This window comes from Exophiala spinifera (genome assembly GCF_000836115.1).
Source record: "Exophiala spinifera strain CBS 89968 unplaced genomic scaffold supercont1.2, whole genome shotgun sequence".
NCBI classification, from domain to species: Eukaryota; Fungi; Ascomycota; class Eurotiomycetes; order Chaetothyriales; family Herpotrichiellaceae; genus Exophiala; species Exophiala spinifera.
Window position 1 is genome coordinate 3,552,482 of NW_015622514.1, and position 15,322 is coordinate 3,567,803.

General features: G+C 52.8%; 4 protein-coding genes across 4 annotated transcripts; all 4 read left to right on the forward strand.

Annotated features, from left to right (window-relative positions):
* Positions 1 to 678: 678 nt before the first annotated feature.
* PV08_03593 (uncharacterized protein) lies at positions 679 to 2,673 on the forward strand (the record flags this gene model as incomplete). The annotated part of the gene is made up of 1 exon (XM_016377945.1): positions 679 to 2,673. One exon carries the CDS (start codon positions 679 to 681, stop codon positions 2,671 to 2,673), a length of 1,995 nt encoding a protein of 664 aa, XP_016239515.1.
* Positions 2,674 to 6,861: 4,188 nt separating this feature from the next.
* On the forward strand, positions 6,862 to 7,810 carry PV08_03594 (uncharacterized protein; the record flags this gene model as incomplete). Its single annotated transcript, XM_016377946.1, has 4 exons — positions 6,862 to 6,866; positions 7,011 to 7,410; positions 7,547 to 7,711; positions 7,769 to 7,810. 4 exons carry the CDS (start codon positions 6,862 to 6,864, stop codon positions 7,808 to 7,810), a joined length of 612 nt encoding a protein of 203 aa, XP_016239516.1.
* A 1,639-nt stretch (positions 7,811 to 9,449) lies between these two features.
* Positions 9,450 to 11,039, forward strand: PV08_03595 (uncharacterized protein; the record flags this gene model as incomplete). The annotated part of the gene is made up of 1 exon (XM_016377947.1): positions 9,450 to 11,039. One exon carries the CDS (start codon positions 9,450 to 9,452, stop codon positions 11,037 to 11,039), a length of 1,590 nt encoding a protein of 529 aa, XP_016239517.1.
* Positions 11,040 to 12,635: 1,596 nt separating this feature from the next.
* PV08_03596 (uncharacterized protein) lies at positions 12,636 to 14,925 on the forward strand (the record flags this gene model as incomplete). Its single annotated transcript, XM_016377948.1, has 2 exons — positions 12,636 to 14,720; positions 14,812 to 14,925. 2 exons carry the CDS (start codon positions 12,636 to 12,638, stop codon positions 14,923 to 14,925), a joined length of 2,199 nt encoding a protein of 732 aa, XP_016239518.1.
* Positions 14,926 to 15,322: the final 397 nt, after the last annotated feature.

The window sequence follows — 15,322 nt, forward strand, 5'->3', positions numbered from 1 at the left end:
AGTCTCTCTCTCCCCTGAACTGCATTGCACGAGTGAATAATATCCATACAGTGTTGCCATTGAAAGGTTGGGTAAGAGTTGCGGCCATGCTACGCTTCATACTAAGGTGATGCTATTGAAAGATGAAAAGGCTGAGAGGAATGATGTTCGGGGCATTCGAATCATCCCGGCGTGTCTGAAGACAAGAGTAGTCTGACAGGGATGACTATTCAAGAAGGGTGCTACTTATGCCACAAATGAAAGCGTCGAAATCTCAGAGGAAGAGGACGAGCGGCTTAAGAGGTCGATTGAGCTGCGTGTGCTGGTTGTCATGATTCATCGCAGATGTACTTCCCCCCAGCGCTTGAAAAGGGAACAACGTTCTCTGCATCAAGGGTGTGGATTCGACAGGACCTTAATCTGCACGCCCAGTAGGGTGGAGATGCTTGTGAACAAAACCATGTCTGGTCGACTCGTGCAGTCGCTGACAGAGATACATACCGTGTCACCGTAGTCGTCGAGCATGATTGTGATCTGGTAGAGAAAGTGGTTGCTGTGGCGACGGATCAAAAGGCCAGCGACATCAACAATTTTCCGCCGGTGACACTGACACGCGTCAGCCACTTTCACCCCGTCAGCCCGTGCTTTCGTGCAAGAACCATCCTTTCGAATTCTGCACGGTCGAAAACTGTGAAGATCATGATGTCGAGTTCTCCGTCAGCCGTAATCGAAGATTTCGCATATCAACATTCCTCTCCGCTTTCATTGCGCCAACAGCGACTCCCAACTTCGCCCGATCAAGTCTCAGAGCCACACGACTACAACTTCTCGGGCGCAGTGTACGATGAGGGTACCTCAGGTACAGACTCGGAGAATCAGACGGCAACAGAAAATGATGAAGAGGAGGAACTGTTAGACATTGACCGACGTGCCTCGGGCTGCTCTTCAATCTCGTCGTTTCCTGCGTCAGTATCGCACCAGGTGCCGTCGAGAACAAGTCACTATGGCAGCTCAAGGACGCCTACAAAGCGGGATTTGGTTGGGTCACATGGTGTGTACAGCTCTGAAGGACCAGGCTATCCAGCAAGGTCGCCCAGGGCATTCCCAGAATACCAATCGCCCTTCCGACATCCCAGCAGTGTAAGGGCTCTGCAAATGAGAGATGAAGTGATGAGCGATACGCGGAGCGTGCTAAGACACAGGCGAAGCGGCTCTCAGATGTCTTCATACAGCGCCAGAAGCTCGTATTCGACACCTAGTTCTCCTGCCAAACGCACGACCCGCTCAAATCGCTCATCACCTCAGAAAACCACCAGCAGTCTCCGAAAAGAGTTCCCACTTGTTCTACTTCATTGCACCATGCTGCCTCCAACTTTGCTATCACAAGCTATGGCTCATGAAGATTCTCTCATTTGCGAGTTGCTTCCTGAAGAGTATCAGAAGAGATGGCACCATCTGCGAGACAAATTGGTCGAAGATGTCGAGATCAAAACCAGAGGAATTCTCATCGCACATCCTCGCGATGACTACGAGCTCCTGGAAGAACGCCTTCTCGAGAGCTTGGACCTTGAACGGCCTCGCATAAGGCATAATCATTATTTCCCGCACGATAGTACCGGGACTGATAGTGGATTTGAAAGTGGCAGTACTACTAGCGACGACAACGACGACAACGGCCCGAATGATACCAAATGCCCTGACTGTGGCAGGAAGTTGAGAGCAGACGAGACTCCGCGAAAATGGGAAGTCAAGGTATTTGCTGCCAACGGACTGCTGAAGGCAGGAGCCTGGGGAGCTGCGTGGCAAGAAATGGAAAAGGTTGACGTGGAAGTCAGGGTTTGGCTGCCAGAAGACATACGGCGGGATCTAGAGGCCAAAATCGCCCTCATCGACGCTATCCCCGGTGGCTCTGAAAGCAACGCCGGCCAGTCTGAAGTTCCAACTGCTCGTGACAGGGAAGTCTATGGTGCAAGCGGGAGGTCCAGGAGTCAATCTGAGATCGATGGCTTTTTTGAACAGCCCGCACCAACCACGATGCCAGAGCCACGACCTCCGGTGCCTCAGGCGGTACCTGACCCAGATGATCTTGGAAAATTGATGGTTGCTGCGGTTCAAAAGTTCAGTCATGAGCGGCGAAACCTGCTAGTGATGATCTTAAGTGGGCTGTTGCTTTTGTTCGCGATGAGGCCAAGGACATCTCCAGAAGGACAACGCCCAGGACTGTACGATCCATCATCGGCTTATATGGCAGAGACCTTGACGACCACGGTCACGACCACCAGGATTGCGGTTGCCACTGCCACTGCCACTGCCACAGTAACAACGTCTATCCTTGCACCACCTTTGCCCGTGGCCCCTGGTCCTCCGGAGGATGTAACGTCCTCCTTGGCGATAAAGGACGACGACAGTGTCTCGTGGGAAGCTTTGAACGGCACACGGTCGACAATGCGTCCCGATGGGGATGCCCCGGTGGTCGATGCGAATATATCATCCTCGACTTCAACCTCGTCGAATCCGGCAAAGCCAACCGCGAGGTCAGAGGAGATATCGGTGGAGACTAAGAGTGCAGATTCGTCACAAGGAGAGAATGGCGATGGCGATGGCGATGCAGATGAATATACGCAGACGTCGAGCGTGGTGGCGGAAGCTGAAACGGCGATGAAAGAGCTCGAACCAGGATCCAATTCCAATTGAGACGACGACAAACAATAATGCCAACCACACAAATGGGTGTGTGTTTTTTTTGGTTTAGTTCCAGGTAGCTTAGCGTTTGTAGCGTGCAATATCGACGAGAACCATTCATTTAATTTGTACAGAGTCGACAAACGTATACAGATAGGCAAAGCAAAAGATCCGCAGCTAACTACTGGCGGGAGGATCTCGGGGGGGGGGGGGGGGGTGGTTTAAAAAAGTCCAAAAACTGTTGAGATTGCGAGGAATAAATAAATGCAGGTAATAACTCGAGCTCGGTGCCCGTACACCTCACCTCATATTCCAAAACGGTCCAAATTTGAAAAGAAAAGAAAAAACACTCCCCCCCCTCTAGATACAGTACCAATCGCACTTGCTACCTGGAGGTCCTTGGTGCAGAGAGAGACCTGGATTAGAACCATCGAGCGAGGAAGTGTGCCTGGTGGAGTCATACCGGAAGCGGTGACGGGGCTCTTCAGGTACAAGTATTAAGCACATACAAAAAGTCCGTACATATCTACTACATATTGAAATACCGACAGATAATAACCATCCCGTCAGACAAGTCGATCGCCGTTGGGTACAAAACTCGGAGGCATGCATACCACGGCGTGTGTAGACATGGTCTCTGTCTTGTGGAATCCAACATCCACGATGATCCGCACGTGGCGGCTTCAGGACGCCATGAGCAGCCCACACTCGAACGGCCCAAGAGCCAAGTTGACAGAGGAGAGGACCCAGCTTGATCGGGGGCGAATGGTGGTGAAACTGAGGAGGGACAGAAAACGCAGCGGTCAAGATGTATGTTTCTCGTTAATCAAAAAGGCGAGAGTGGCCTTGTTGTGGACATTGTCCAGGAGATTCTGCTTGGTTGACCAGTGATATCCAGCTGATGTCGCCCTCGGTGGTTCGAAGGGAGAACTGTGTCGTATGGCACAATCCGCCGTCCTGAGAACACCATCGGAGGACTGACGAGGGGGGGTATGTTCCTCGCACCAAATCAAGCCGTCGATGCGAAGACAGCGTTTGTCACAATCACACGTCAGTTTTGAGCCAAGTCGTATCCGGGGAGGCAGATCGGTAGGCGCAGGCATGCCTGCATAAGAGATGCAGCACCTTGTCCAATTTAAGCACAAAGCTGGACCTAACTATTTTCGTGGAACTGTATCGACTGAGGTTTTCGCTTGAAGGCGGATTTCACCTCCAAGTGTCGGAAGGAGCCGATCTCGACAGAAAGCGGGCACCGAATTTCACACAAAAGGCACCGTTGTCTTGAAGATCAAGCGGGAGAGGGGCGTGACCCTGGCGGCGGCTTCATGTCGATGAGTAACACCTACCAGGGTTTAGTATGTCTTGGCTTGTCATAAAAGGGAAGACTTGGTCGTAGATCTGGCGAGCTCAATCCATTTTAGCTCGTGGGGGACAAGTACAAACCCCGGGGGCTCTTCTTGTCATTGTCATTGACCAGGGGAAAAGTGACAAGGATGAGCTCTCACCGACGACCAGCTTTGGCGACGAGGAGAAGAGTCAAGTGCGTGGCCAACAAGACCAAGACAACGTGGGTGAAGGTTGAGCAGGGACGAGCAACATAAGAGACGGCGAAGAGATATAGAAAGGACGATGCTGTGGAGTTGTGAAGGTCGAAGTCGTTCTCGACTCTCTTCGGTGTACAACACGTACGAGTATGAGGCTGCGCGGCACGGAAGTAAGAACCTAAAAGTCGTCAGTCCTGGGATCCCCAGACGAGCCCTCCACGCTTTCCCACAGAGCCTGGCGAGCCTAGTGAGAGCTCTAGCCAACGGGCCCGAGGGGGGGCCTCTACATACCTATTGTAGGTAGGCACCTACGGGAAGGTAACGGACAGTTGTATCTTCTGGGATCGTCGGCGTCTCCGATCATGCGGACATCAACAATGACCCGTTTTGAGCCCCGTCACAACGTTGTTACTGTTCACCCAGCCATCTCCACGTCACTTGGAGTGGGCGAAGGATCAATAGCTCACTCAAAGGACCAGGGGGTACGAGGGTTGGACAGACACAGCTCGGCACGGGCACCATTCTTTATTGCGGGGCGGCCATGGGCATCCTTTTTCCACGTCTCTGCGCCTATGGGAGCCCCCGACCAACCACCTCCCGCCGCCGACAGTGCCCGTCGTCGCCTGGGACTGGGTTAGATCTAGTTAGGGCCACTACGATTTAGGTACAGTACATCAGCTACCCAGAAAGCACCAACAGCGTCATGACCCCGTACCACCATTCGTCTAAAAGCCCCATTGTACGAGGTAGTCCATTTCCAACGGTTGACACTTGTTGAATCTGGGATCTGGGTCAATCATCACCTGGCACCGACGCCACCTACGAATCTAGCCGTACATGACTTCATGTCTAGCAAGCCGCCAGGATCAGGAGCAGCGGTTACCTACCTTACTTGGGAAGGTCCAGATAGTGACGAGTCGACGAGGGAAAAAGTAGCCACACTCCCGCCGTAGTGAACATGCAGTACATCCTTGTACTCGCACACGGCGAGGCACTCATCTCTACCTACGGAGTATAGGTACCGAGACCTGCGGTGGTCTGTACCTCGGTACACCCTGCCCTAAATGTACCCAAAATGCGCCCCCGGTCGCTGCAAGCAACAGCTCATTACTCCGTACAGGTAGTTAACTTAGTGTCTTGTGGTGGTGGCTCAATTTCCCTTCGCCTTCCCCTTCCCACGGCCCTTTGCTTCCTGTGCCCCCTCGTCTGCTCGTATCTGGCATGGACAACTGTCTGTCTCATGCTCTGCGCTCGTCTGATCACTGTGTACTGCGACTAGTTAGCCATGTCTAGCTTGGTTGCTGGCGTCAATACCCCGCAATAGGCTGGCGCCTCCTCGCCCTCCCATTGACTGTTCTCTTTTGGCGACCTTCGCTACCTCGCCGTCTCGTCGGGTGTATTCCTGTCTACATGTCCATCTGACCCTGGACATTTCCTTCAGCCTTCGCCTCGACCGGCCCCAACCATGCAGTGGGCGAGTGAGTGTGTGTCTCCAAGTCACTCCAGCCCCGCTCGACGTGGTGCCCACCTCCGCCATCAGTGCCAATTCTCCCTCCTCTCCTTCGTCGCACCCTCGAGCTACTGCTGTACTGTACATGCTGTTCCTCCCAGGCCCACTGGCCTCTCCTGTACCATCCCCGTTCTTGTGGCGTCATGTCTCTCGTTGTTGTCCATGCCATGCTCGACACGCTCTCAGTCAATCGCAGCAGCCTCTTCTCAATCAGCATGGACCCTGAACACCCTGCTCGTATCCTGTCGTGGATAGATACATAACGACACTGCCACCACTGGGAATTCTGGGACATGATCGGTCTCATTATTCTCTCTGCTCCATCCCCCTTACCGTAGCCCTGGTCGCCCGGCGGCACTCCTCCTTTCCCTCTTGGTCCAAGTGCTTCACCCATCTGGACTGACTACAGTACCCTTCACTGCCAGCCTACTGCTACCTCAATCTACTCCCACCATCCGATCTAGCTTCCTTTGACTGCTACTGCCAGATACCCGGCCTGGTGCCTGTCGTCTGAACAGCTGTTGACCCTCGTCAGTGTCGTTCCAGCTACCGGGGAGACAGCCAACTAACCCTGATGATCAGCACGCCTTCACGCTCTCCCTGTCGTGCTTGACTTGATGTGCTGAATGGTCAAAGTATTCACTGCAAGTCGCGGGGCCGAAAACCACAGGAAAATAAAATAAATTCGCTGGTGGATGGGCGAGCGTCGCTGGACTTTGCATGACCGTCGCACTATCTCTTCCAGCTTGACTACTACTCCTACTATTACTACTACTACTACTACTACTACTACTTTGACTTCGCCCTTATATCTTCATTGGCTTGACCCTCTTGGTCTCACTCCTCCTCGGTCACACCGCACCCTGCGCGCATAACTCTGCCTGGCCTTGCCCTACCACTTGCTCCTCTTGCGAGCGGAGCCGTGAGAGGCAGAAGGAAACGCTGCCCTTCGGTTTAACCTTACCAGCCAGCCGCTGCTGTGCGACCTGGACAGTTTGACTCTGATACCACGACTGCCATTCCTCGGCAACGCGTGCTCCTGTGGCTAGTCCTGCCCAAGGAGGCTCTTCCAGGATATTGATGAGTGTGCCGAAGCCTTAATCGGCCGACTTCAAACCTCTACTTGCCAGCTACAATCTGGACGCTATGTCGTAAGTTTCTCCCCCTGCTGCGTGGTACCTCCATACTCCAACCCCCTCCTGGAGAAGAAGCTGCTACTACTGCTGGTTCGGGCTCTTTCGCCAGACTTCAAGCCACGACTGCTTTAAACATGCCCTGACATTCTACTCTGCTAGGAGTCCACCACCGCCGAAAAAGCAGAAGCAGACACAGCCCATAACGTCGTCCAATGCGGCCAACAAGGAGGTGTCGGCGCCTCAGACGCCGCTGGCGCCCAAGCCAAATTCTGAGCCTCTCCTGATGCCAGCAACGGACCCAGGCAATCCTCGAAAGCGTGGTCGAGCTACGCCGAGTCCCAAGTTGAACACCTTACCCCCGCAAACAGGATTGCCACCAGAATCACCATCGACCACACCCAGTGTGCCCGGTGTGCCCATCAATGCGTTGCTGAGCGACGAATCGGGCAAAAAGCGCAGTCGCACCAACACTCCGTGGACGCCGCAGGAGGAACAACGCCTAAAGCAAATGCGAGATGCGGGTCACAGTTGGAGCGAGATTGCAAAAGTATTCGGGCCTGTGCGTTCCTGTTCGATTACAATGCTCACGTCTCATAGTCCTTTCCTGCGCGAACAGAAGGAAGCGTGAAGAAACATTGGTACAAGGCAAGTGTCGGCAGCCTCAAACTCACCAGAGCAGGCTAACTCAACTCAAGGACATGCACTACGCAGAGTTTGCTGAAGACGAGGCAAGGTTCGCGCTCATCTTGTATGTCACCGGAACTAACCTCGTCCAGTCCGCAGCCCTGCGCGAAGCCATCAAAGAATACGATGCAAACAAATGGAAAGCGATCGGGCAGAAGCTCGGCAAGCCAGCAAAAGTATGCTCTGGCCCCACGTAATTCTGCCTAATTCTGCTTATTAACCGACATTGTCAGGCATGCGAGCAGTATGCGCGAGAGCATTTCAGGAACGGCTGAGCCCGCAGTTGATTATCTCACTTGTCATGAAGCGAAGGCGTTGGGTTGGACACCAAAGTGTATCGTGCTTTCTCAGGTTACAGAATTGACGGGCTTTTCCTCGGCTTGAAAGATACCTCTACTCTGTCTTGTGTCGGGACGTCCAGAATGCATGGGAGGAGCGCTGGATATGATTGCCACCGGTCAGTGGTAGGATTTGTTTGCAATAATTAACGCTACTGGGTTTCTAAATGATGAGGCTGGCCATGGTGCCTGTCGAATAACGAATTCATGCGCTCCAAACCGCAGACAGATCGAGACCGAACATGCTTGCCAGGCCGGGGTCACCCAAGCACCTCAGCAATCTGTCAACCATGCGACGGTGCGTGTGCCAATCACGAGGTGCTTGCCGACCTGTGTCGCCGCAGAGATTTGTATGGCGAGGATTGGTTGGGCCTTAGTAGCCCGGGAGTCTTGCCTAGGTGGGTGTCGGCTGGCATGCCAGCCCTTGATGTTAAGGCACCAGATCCGCAGCTGTGTAAGCCTGGGCTGCATCTGTGCTCTCGAGGATGTGACAGTGGCATCTTCCTGGCTGCACGAGCGGGCATGTTACATGCTGTAGCAGCTGCCTCTGCACGCGCGATTGCCATTTCCATTCTCGATACGGAGGACATCGATAAGGCTAGACGTGGAAAAAGAAAAGGATGCCGCTCCAGGATTAAAACGAGGCCAAGGGGTCTGGCGAGGGTGTTTGATTGAGAACAGCAAAGGTGTGCACACTCGTATTGTTGAGCGCCACCGTAGCAAGGGAGTTTCTCAGAGGAGAATCGTTTCCCCGCCCTCCGAAGTCACCTTGATGTTATCGTTATCGCTATCGTCACATGTGCAATACAATACAGTACGCTCGTACACTCTTATCAGTCGTACCTGGCTTTCTCCGCTGTGCCTGCGGAGTACAGAGTCATTACCTAAATCTTTCCCAATTTATTTCTTCCTCGCTCGCCTTTCTGGCTTTTTTTTTCTGCGCCCTTCCGCCCGCACTGACTGCGACCGACCAGGTCCAGTCCAGTCCAGTCTATACACATAATGGCCACATTTCGACGTCGACGGTGACTCACCGATTCGTTTTCCTTGCTTGGGCACGTTCATATTCGTTCCTTTCGTGTGCTGTGCTCTCTCTTTTGCCTGGTGTCTGCCTTTTCCCTGTACCACTAACCACGCCCTCGAGGGCTCAAAGAGTTGGATCTCATCGTTGCACAACCTCGTTTGGACGGCGACTAGAGTCACGGCTCCACCGCTCTTTTCACCATTCATCGCCACCGTCGTTGTGCGTCGAGTTGCTCTCTGCTTGCATCAGTGACCGCGGCGAGCACCTCCCCCGCCGGTGATAGGAGGGCTGCACTGCATTCGAGTCCAGCATATCTTGGTAAGTATAGTCAATGTGCATGAACAGCTGTTCGTCCGGTTCCGTTGAGTTGCGGTCCTTCCATACCCCGTTGGGCGCCTGCATGGTAGACCCTCCTCGTCCCTGCGCTTGCATTGGCGAAGGTCGGTTTATTGCAGCATCTCAAAGTCCTTGTCGCCTGTCGCAGGCTGTTATGCTTACTTCTGGTCGTAGATTTCCGCCGCAATTTAACCACCTGCCTCTCGATTCTTCCCTATGGCCAGTCAAGCCGATCGTTTCGACGCCGAGAAGGCGCAAACGCAGCCATCACCTCAGCCAACGACCCCTGTTTCCGGCTACCATGCGTCCGACGACGACAGACCTGCTGACCTGTCCGTGACCGCCCGGTTCGCTGCACGGCTTCGATTGTTCGAGCATATTCTGCTCAAGTACAACATCGAGACTCGAGGGATACAAAGAGTAGAAGATCACGAGAAACAGCACCACTCGTGGTTTACCTACCTCCAAGTTTTTGTGCTGTGGACTTCGATCAATCTGGCTATAAACAACGTGACGTTGGGCATGCTAGGCCCGGCTGTGTACGAGCTGTCCTATACAGACTCGTCACTTTGTGCTGCTCTGGGCGCTCTCTTGGGCTCCCTGCCTGTGGCCTGGATCGCAACGTGGGGACCAGTTTCCGGCATCCGGACAATGGTCTGGGGAAGATATGCCATGGGCTGGTATCCCAGCAAGTTGATTGTCATTCTGAACATCGTTGTCATGCTCGGCTACTCTCTACTGGTGGCCATCATTGCTGGGCAGGTGCTCTCGGCCGTGTCCCCGAATGGATCGATGTCTGTGGTCGTCGGTATTGTTATTGTCGCCGTCATCACTTGGGCGGTTACGACGTTTGGGATCGCCGTGTTTCATTACTACGAACGCTTTGCCTGGTTGCCACAGCTCATCGTTTTCTCCATCTTGTACGGTGTGGCGGCCAAACAGTTCGACACGACGACACCCAGCGTGGGAGATAGCCGTACTGTCACTGGCAACCGGCTATCCTTTTTCTCGATTTGCGTCTCTGCTGCCATTACGTACTCTGGTCTCGGAATGGATTACTTCGTCTACTGGCCAACTACGACTTCACGACCATTAATCTTCACCATGACATTATTGGGTCTAACACTTTCCTTCACTTTTGCCTTCGTGCTGGGGGCAGGAATTGCCTCGGGCATTTACAAGTCTGAAGCATACATGAACGCATGGACCAATTCACAGGGCGGTTCAGGGTCGGGGGCTTTACTGGTCGAAGCCTATTCTCCATTGGGCAATTTTGGAAAATTCTGTGCTGTCATTGCTGCATTGGGCGGTATTGCGAACATGATCCCACCGACATATTCGTCTGGAGTTGACTTCCAGATGCTCAATCGGTACTTTGACAGCGTCCCGAGAGTCATCTGGAACACTCTTGGTGTCGTAATTTACACTGTATGCGCTTTAGCCGGACGCAACAACCTGGGCGTCATCTTTACTAATTTTCTCGCGTTGATGGGGTATTGGGTCGCCATATGGGTAGCGATTCTCCTTGAAGAGTTCCTCATATTTCGAAAAGCAAAAACATCAAACTACGACTGGCATCTGTGGAACCGCAGAGAAAAGCTTCCAGTCGGTCTTGCAGCCCTTGTGGCATTTCTGATTGGTTGGGCGGGCGCGATTCTCTGCATGGCTCAGGTTTGGTACACTGGACCAATTTCTAAATTGGTCGGTGAATATGGCGCCGATATGGGCAACTACGTCGGGTTTTCCTGGGCAGCTTTAGTCTTCCCGCCCCTACGATGGCTTGAGCTGAAACGTTACGGAAGATAGAGTGGACGCGGCGTGAGCATGTGGCCTCTGCAGGCCAACAAAACCGTCTATGTAATGATTCCAATTGGCTCGCAGCCTGCGACAAAGAGCGGCCTGGATTTGTTCTTGATGACTTCGCGAGTCGTTGACCCACTACGAAGTCAGAAGCTTTCGGAGTAATATCAATCTCGTATTCGCACTGTCTCGCGGCTTCGACAAAGGCAAATTGAGTACGAGGCACAAAGTTACCTTGACATGTTATTGCCGACGTGGGGCATGGAGAGATTATTCTGATTTCCACGTCCAACAGAGTCAACTCTATATATATCAAGCAATCACAGTCGGACCTCAATATGAGAGCCAGGCCACACGAGGTCTATCTGCTCATTTAAATGTCCTCATTATATGAGTGCAAACTGGAAGCGGCCAGGAGCTCGTAACGCTTAGACTTACTACAACCAACTGGCAGCACATTGGCCATAGGACAACATCAGCGGGTTATGTGAGATCTGTCCGCGGAGACGGATCCTCTCTGCATGTTTCTTTAAACAGAAACGCGCTTCTCTAACCGATCTCGAGCGTCAATGGTCGCCCACGGGCCCATGGGCCAGGCCCCTACGCGTGGACTCGAGGTCAAAGGGTTTTCGAGACAAGCGTCAATCTAAGCCTCTTCAAGCCTGGTGAAGCTTTCGTCCCCAGTCAAGATTGCAGTCAAGCGCAAGATCTAGCCTCGGCTACGAACCCAACCGTCGACAGATCATCCCGCGATGGTCAAACTTTTTCTTCAGTACACCCCCCCGGTCTCGAAACTGCAGCCACTCAGGGGTTACTCTCGTTGTTTTAGTGAGCAAAAAGCCATCCAGCTCCTTCTGCCTGATCTTTGATGGCGCGCCTCATATTCAGACGGCTAAAGTGCGCTCAAAATATGACCAGGTCTTTTTTTAAGGGGCGGCCACCCGTCAAGATTCAATATCTCCGCCTCCTCCACGTCAAACTCGTTGTCAAAAGTGTTAGCCTCAGCCTTCCTAGTGAAAGCCGGTTAGGATCCCCGCAGACAAAGACTCCCAGTACGAGTAGGAGTAACGGATGGGCGACCCAGCATTCTGGAGATCAACTGACAATAGTGCCGTACAACTACTACTGCTGTCCTGGCCGGGTTGACAAGCATGGTCCATAGCCACAATCGCTTAGCCTCGCTGAAACCCGTCACGGCATCAATGTTTGTGATCAATGATCGTTGATCACTGATAACAGAGGTAGGAAAGGGCCAGAGCTGCCTTGTTATTGTGGCTGACGTTAGCTCGGGCTCACTATGATACTCTCTGTCTCTCAAGACCCATACGCGGGAGGCGTGCTCCACAAAGTGACACGGCTGTCTCGCGGCTGGCTGGCCTTCGCCTGTTGCCATCAGATGGTTTTGAGCATGCCAGGCCCATGCTTACCTCGTAGTCTTGCGTTATTCTTTTCATTTTCTCATTGCAAATTGTTTCCTTCGAGTCTCTCGTTAACTCGACTTGCTGTTGATTGCTATCGCTGACCTCTCTCACTCGTTTGGGAGGCAGTGTTGGTTTCCATTTGTCTTTCCCTTCTTTGTTTTTTGTTCCGTTTGGCATCAAGATGCAGGCTCATTCGTTTGCCCTGCTTGAATTGTTTGTTTTCTTGCTGATCACCAATTTTGCCGCGGGGGCTTCATCTACATCGACGTCGCCTTCATCGATCACAAGTTCGACCTCGTGGTATCGCCCTTCCTCGACGACGGCTTGGTACAACAGCACAGCCATCTCGACACTGAACTCGTCGTCGACGACGACGACGACGACGACGGCTTCAGAAACCCTAACCACCCAACTGCCAAAGTCGATCTCAGACATAATCTTCCCAACGGCCTTTCCTTTCCAAAAGCCCATTCATCCATGGAATATCCCAAGCGGCAAATGGCGTCTATCCCAGTCGCAGACAAACGGCAAAGGGCTTTTAGGCACGATTCCAATCAAGGGGCAGGGAGGAGCTCCCAAGTTCCCGGCCTTTATTGGGGCTCCTGGTCCAAAGGGTGTCTATAATGGCGGCTCACCGAACGGCGGCTCACCAAGCGGCGGCTCACCAAGCGGCGGTTCACCGAATGGAGGTTCGTCAAACGGTGGCTCACCAGGGGGGAGCGGCCCGATAAAGACCTATCCTTGGGGATCACGTACAGCAAACAATACCAATCCTTACACCAATCCCCCCAAGACTGGCGTTGTTCGAAGCTATAACTTTGTCTTGGAGCGTGGGGTTCTGGCGCCTGATGGAGTTGAGCGCGATGTCATCCTCATCAACGGTCAGTTTCCAGGACCGACGATCGAGGCCAACTGGGGCGATACTATCGAAGTTACGGTGACGAACTTGATCTCGGGACCCAAGGAGGGCACTTCCCTTCACTGGCATGGCCTGCTGCAACAAGGTACTCCGTGGGAGGATGGCGTTCCGGGTATTACGCAATGCCCGATCGCCCCAGGTGCCACGTTCACCTACTCATACCTCGCTGATCTGTACGGCACCTCGTGGTACCATGCTCACTACTCTGCGCAATATGCAGCTGGGTTGTTTGGAGCCATCATCATTCATGGGCCTGCGAATGCCAATTACGACGTGGATCTCGGACCAGTCCTTCTCACCGACTACTATCACAGGGAATACTACGATATTGTTGAGGAAGTGATGGGCACCGATCTCAGTAAAGTTGCCCCATTTTCAGACAACAACTTGATCAATGGAAAGGGTACGTATGACTGTAATCTTGTCGCGAACGACACCACATGCACACTGAATGCTGGGTATGCGAAGTTCCAGTTTACAAGGGGCCAGAAATACCGACTTCGCCTAATCAACGCCGGTGCCGAAGGGATCCAGAAATTCAGCATCGACAACCACAAACTGACCGTCATGGCCTACGACTTTGTGCCCATCCAACCGTACACGACCGAGATCGTGACGCTGGGCGTGGGTCAACGCGCGGATGTCATCGTCGAAGCAACCGCTGGCACCCATGACTCCTTCTGGATGCGAAGCGTCATTAGCAACTGTTCGCTCTCCAATCAACCGTATGGCTACGCAATGGTGTATTACCAGAACGCCAATACCGACTTCAAGCCCAACAGCACGGCGTGGACCGACACGACTGACGGCTGCGCCAATGACGACCTCAGCACGGCAGAGCCATATTTCAAGATCACCCCTCCCAGCAACCCGGCCAAGGAAGTTCAGGTTGACGTGAACTTTGGTGTGAACGCAACGGGCAGTCTCGTCTGGACCATGAACAACAGCACCTTCAGAACTTGTTACAACGACCCGGCACTGTTCCGGGCTCAGGAACTCGCCACCTCGCCCAACAGCACATTCGAGTACCCCGAAGAATGGAACGTCTACGACTTGGGCAACGCGAGCAGCGTCCGTGTCATTGTCAACAATCTGACTCCAGTGTCGCATCCGATGCACTTGCACGGACACAACATGCACGTCCTGGCCGAGGGCGTCGGCACCTGGGACGGCACCGTGCTCAATCCCAGCAATCCCACACGACGAGACACGCAGCTTCTGCGACCAGCCGAGAGCGGGATCCCTGGTTATATCGTCATGCAGTTCGACGCGGATAATCCTGGAATGTGGCCCTTCCATTGTCACATTGCTTGGCACGTCAGCGGTGGGTTGTATATTAATCTCTTGGTGAGTTTTCTTTTTTGGACCTGGACAAAGTTCTCTTTGAGGGGGGGGCCGAGTGTTGATATACTAATGGTTTCCCCTGCGATACTTTTAGGAACGACCAAATGATGTACCTACGAATATGCCGCGTGCGCTCAATGACATGTGTACTGCTTGGGGTGACTATACGAGTCTCGGTCCAATTGATCAGATCGATTCTGGTCTGTAACTTTGCTATTGTCAAGGAGTGTCCTGTATGTAGACACGGGCAACGTGTCGGTGTTTTGGAGAGGACTGGTCAGTTTGCCAGGTTGATGAATTCGATTCCGGGGCCCCAACTTTATTACTTAGAAAAGTGGCTGTCTTGTTGACACGAATAGGGAAAGGAAGGGATGGTTTTAACTAATATAATATTTCTCAGGTTCAAATCTCAAGATTCAGAGAGAGAGAGAAAGAGGTCTCTCTATCTATTCTTACTTAAGAATAATAGATGGAAAAAGAAAACGAAATAATACAATTTTCATCTTTCGACCGACTTTTTTGTTCTTTTAGTTTGGTTGGTTGGTTGGTTGGTTGGTTGGTTGGTTGGTTGGTTGGTTGGTTGGTTGGTTCATATTTAAACGTCG